Source organism: Panicum virgatum, chromosome 4K (assembly GCF_016808335.1).
Source record: "Panicum virgatum strain AP13 chromosome 4K, P.virgatum_v5, whole genome shotgun sequence".
NCBI lineage: Eukaryota > Viridiplantae > Streptophyta > Magnoliopsida > Poales > Poaceae > Panicum > Panicum virgatum.
Window position 1 is genome coordinate 32395426 of NC_053139.1, and position 3748 is coordinate 32399173.

The 3748-nt window shown below is 44.5% G+C and overlaps 1 protein-coding gene across 1 annotated transcript; it reads left to right on the forward strand.

The window, feature by feature from the left end:
• The first annotated feature begins 449 nt into the window (after positions 1-449).
• LOC120703676 (DEAD-box ATP-dependent RNA helicase 53-like) lies at positions 450-2699 on the forward strand. Its single transcript, XM_039987826.1, has 4 exons — positions 450-1038; positions 1238-1374; positions 1993-2070; positions 2262-2699. The coding sequence occupies exons 1-4, from the start codon at positions 640-642 to the stop codon at positions 2368-2370; spliced, it is 723 nt and encodes a 240-aa protein (XP_039843760.1). The 5' UTR covers positions 450-639; the 3' UTR covers positions 2371-2699.
• The last annotated feature ends 1049 nt before the right edge of the window (positions 2700-3748 follow it).

Genomic DNA, 3748 nt, shown 5'->3' on the forward strand with positions numbered 1-3748 from the left:
AACTCACTAAAGGGACAGATGCACTTTTAGGCACCCACCATGAATATTGAAAAATAAAGGTGCCTAAAAGCATCACGTAATTTCTACGCCACAGTTAGATATTGTAAGCTTTCGATTCTTGATTGAAGTCTTCTAATGAAAGGACAGCATCAGTCACTTCCCACGACACATGGTGCTAAAAGCATACCTACCAGAAATGATGATGTTTGTAAACTAGCCCTGCTTGAGTCAGTGATGTGCAGCGTTACATCGTCCGGATATAAAACCCAACGGCTTCGTCCACTACTACACATATGGCCATTGCAAACAGCTCATCACCAACGGTTTAGCTTAAACCGGCGGTGATAGTCTATCACTACCGGTTCTAAATAAACCCGACGGTGATGTACACTCATCACCGCCCGTTCATATTACGAACTGGCGGTGATAGATTTATGGGCATCACCGCCGGGTGGTAACACGAGCCGGCGGTGATGACCCGTCGTAGATATTTTCCCACCATCCCCGGCCCGTCCTCTCGCTATCTAATCCTCTACCGTGTTCTGTGTTCTCAGATCCTCTCTCTTCAGCAGCCTCCCTCTCCTCCCTTAGATCCCCTCCCCAGCAGCTTCTCCTTCGCCGAGTCATGGAGCTGCAGAGATGCAGACTTGCCCCGCCTTCCTGCCGCGCGAGGTCCGGCGCCGCAGCAGCAGAAGCAAGCACAGCAGCAGCCATGTACGCCGCCCTCCGCCGCGCGGCGCCACTCCGGCGGCGTGCCGTGTCCGCGCTCGCGGCCGCGCTGCTCCAGCAGCAGCCGGCGGCGTCGTGGTTCCACTCGTACCCGTCGCGGCTGGGGTTCCGGGAGACGGGGCCGCGGGCGCGGCGGCGCGGGCGGAGTTCGCGGCGGCCGAGGAGGGGTCGTTCTACGAGGAGGACAAGAGGGCCGCCAGCGCCGGTGGCGCGGCGGACCAGGGTCTGGAGATTGCCAAGCTGGGGATCTCGTCCAAGATCGTCGATAGGCTCGCCAAGAAGGGCATCACCAAGCTGTTCCCCATTCAGGTACGAGGAGCGGTGGATCTTCACCGTTCTTCTGGTCGAAGTGGATTCTAGAATAATCTATTTGCTGCGAAAACTCGATTAGATTCTTTTACGCTAGTGGTTTGATCTCATACATGAGGCAAAGCTGTTTGCTATAAATCAGTACTGAATTGATATTTGAACCTTGTCTTCTATTTTGCAACCTGTACAACCTGTTTAGAGAGCTGTTCTTGAGCCAGCAATGCAAGGAAAGGACATGGTTGGTCGTGCCAAAACTGGGACCGGTAAAACTTTGGCATTCGGAATCCTCCGCTCCGCGTCCTGCCTGCTACCCTGCTGCATTGCGCACACTTTCAGGTACGCCGCCCGTGCTCGTAGTACGTCTTCTCTTTATTTCCTTCTACTGAATTTCGGGATCCCATAGCTCGGGTCAGCTTCGTTTGGTTTCTTGCTGTGGTTCAGTTCTGCGTATCTAGGCCCTGCTCCGGCATTTATCAGATTTGTGGTAGCATAGGACGTCATTGTGCTTGCTCCACTGGAATTTCAGTTGTAGTGTGACACAAGTGGTTGGACTCTAATCGCCCAGATCACAAAGGGCATGCATTTAACTACCTGCTTAAACATATGGTACAATCATGTGTGTTCAGGTTTTGTTGTCTATTAGGCTTCCATTTTCCCTAATCTCTTGTGTTCCTTTTGCTGCCTGTCTTGGTTCGGCTATTTCTCTGTGCTGAATATTTAGTTTATGCCTACATGCAGCAGAGTGATCAGGTTCCATTGAGAACTGATCGGAGCAACAATTTGGCTAGTCTATTAGTGATCGCAATTTGGTATTCTTGTCACAATTTATATATGCTGCCCCTTTCATGATAGTAGTTTTTACTATATAAGTTTGTCAACGTGTAATTTGTGATTTATCTGACTTCAGAGATTCAATGTTGGCAATGTTCCTTACTAAATTGAACTCATGTGTAGCCTATCTAATGGGTTGCACGATACGAGGAGTCATTTTGGATCCATTTGTGGCATTGCGAATGGGGCATTCAGGGACAGGTATATCCATTGTTAATTTCAATCCTTGGCAATCTATCAATCGGGCTTGACATTTTGTCTATTATCCAATGTAGCAGTGTAATTTTGTCAGCTATGCCTCCATTTCCTTTTGCCTTTATCACCTTATTATGCCCTTCATATAGACATCACACATTATAACACTCTCATGGACTCATTCCATACCCTTGCAGGCAGGGACTCAATTCTGGGATGAAAAGATGGAAAAAGAACTTGCTGAGGGACATCTATCGAGTACAGTATTTGACAGGTACATATGCCAGACATGCATGTTTAATGTAGAATAAGCTATATATTTTCCTGGTGAATGGCAGAAACTGAAAACATGTCTATTGTCTGCTTCTTTCAGATGTTTATGTCTATATTATTTCTTTCAAACCAAGAACTGTACTAATTCATATCCCATTCCATGTCAACTTCAGCAAGTACTGATACTAGAATTTGTGTGGAATATAATTGGCTAATAAAATGTGATGAGTCAGATTTATCCATTCACCTTTAACTTATGTTTGGGCAATAATCTCGATGTATGAGCTCATATGGTTGAATTCTGCTGCTATAATTATATATTATATATGTTGTACAAATGATGCAATATTATTATATGAAAATATTTTTTTTGATGGGAAAAAGGTCTTCACCGCCGGTTCGTGTCTTCAACCGGCGGTGTTGATGTCTCCATCACCAACGGTTCCAGATACGAACCGGCGGTGATGGGTGCACATCACCAACGGTTCTGGAACCGGCGGTGATGGCCCCGCTATCACCAACGACATAAATCCAACGCCTCCCGAACCGTTGGTGATACTCTTTACGAACCGGCGGTGATGAGGGGTGCTGGAGTAGTGGTCGTTGCCGCACAGAGCAAGAACTACCTTGCCAAATATTAACATAGCACGCCAAGCGAAAGTCTATCTAGTTAAAAGGAGTCCAGCAGGAACATGGGTTCTGGCGAACTTTGTTGTCCCGTTTTCCCAACCGGGAACGTCAGGCCGAGACAAAAGGGAGGTCCTTTTGTCCCGGGTCTGGCAACCCGGACAAAAGGCTATCTTTTGTTCCGATTGGTAATACCAATCGGGACAAAAAGGGTGCCCAGCCAGCACCCTAAAGGTCCTTTTTTTCTGTTTTCCTTTTCTCAATTTTTTTCTATTTCAATTATATTTTTGCATTTCAATTAAACTTATGTATTGGAATTCAGTGTGTATGATCTCCACTAATATATACATATATATAGTTACTTATATAATATTTGTCCTAGATAGTTTTCATATATAAATTAATTCACTTATATATATATGTATACACATATCTATACATGTGAATTCCTTTACATATGAAAATGTCTAGGACCAATATTATATAAATATATATACACATATATATTATTGGAGTGCTTATATATATAATACATACATACTCATAAATGTAAATTTAATACATACACAGACATATATATTTACATAGGTATATTCATTCTTAATTACATATATACGCGTATATTATCATATTTGCTGCGATTGTCAATATTAGATAGTTCATCATAGTAGAATTCGCCTTTTGGATCGAGGACTTGCTCAACAATAAATCCGGACAATTGTTCTTGAATCGCCATAATCTTTTCCTCCTTGGCCTAGAGTGTGATGGTACACTTTCTTCGAGG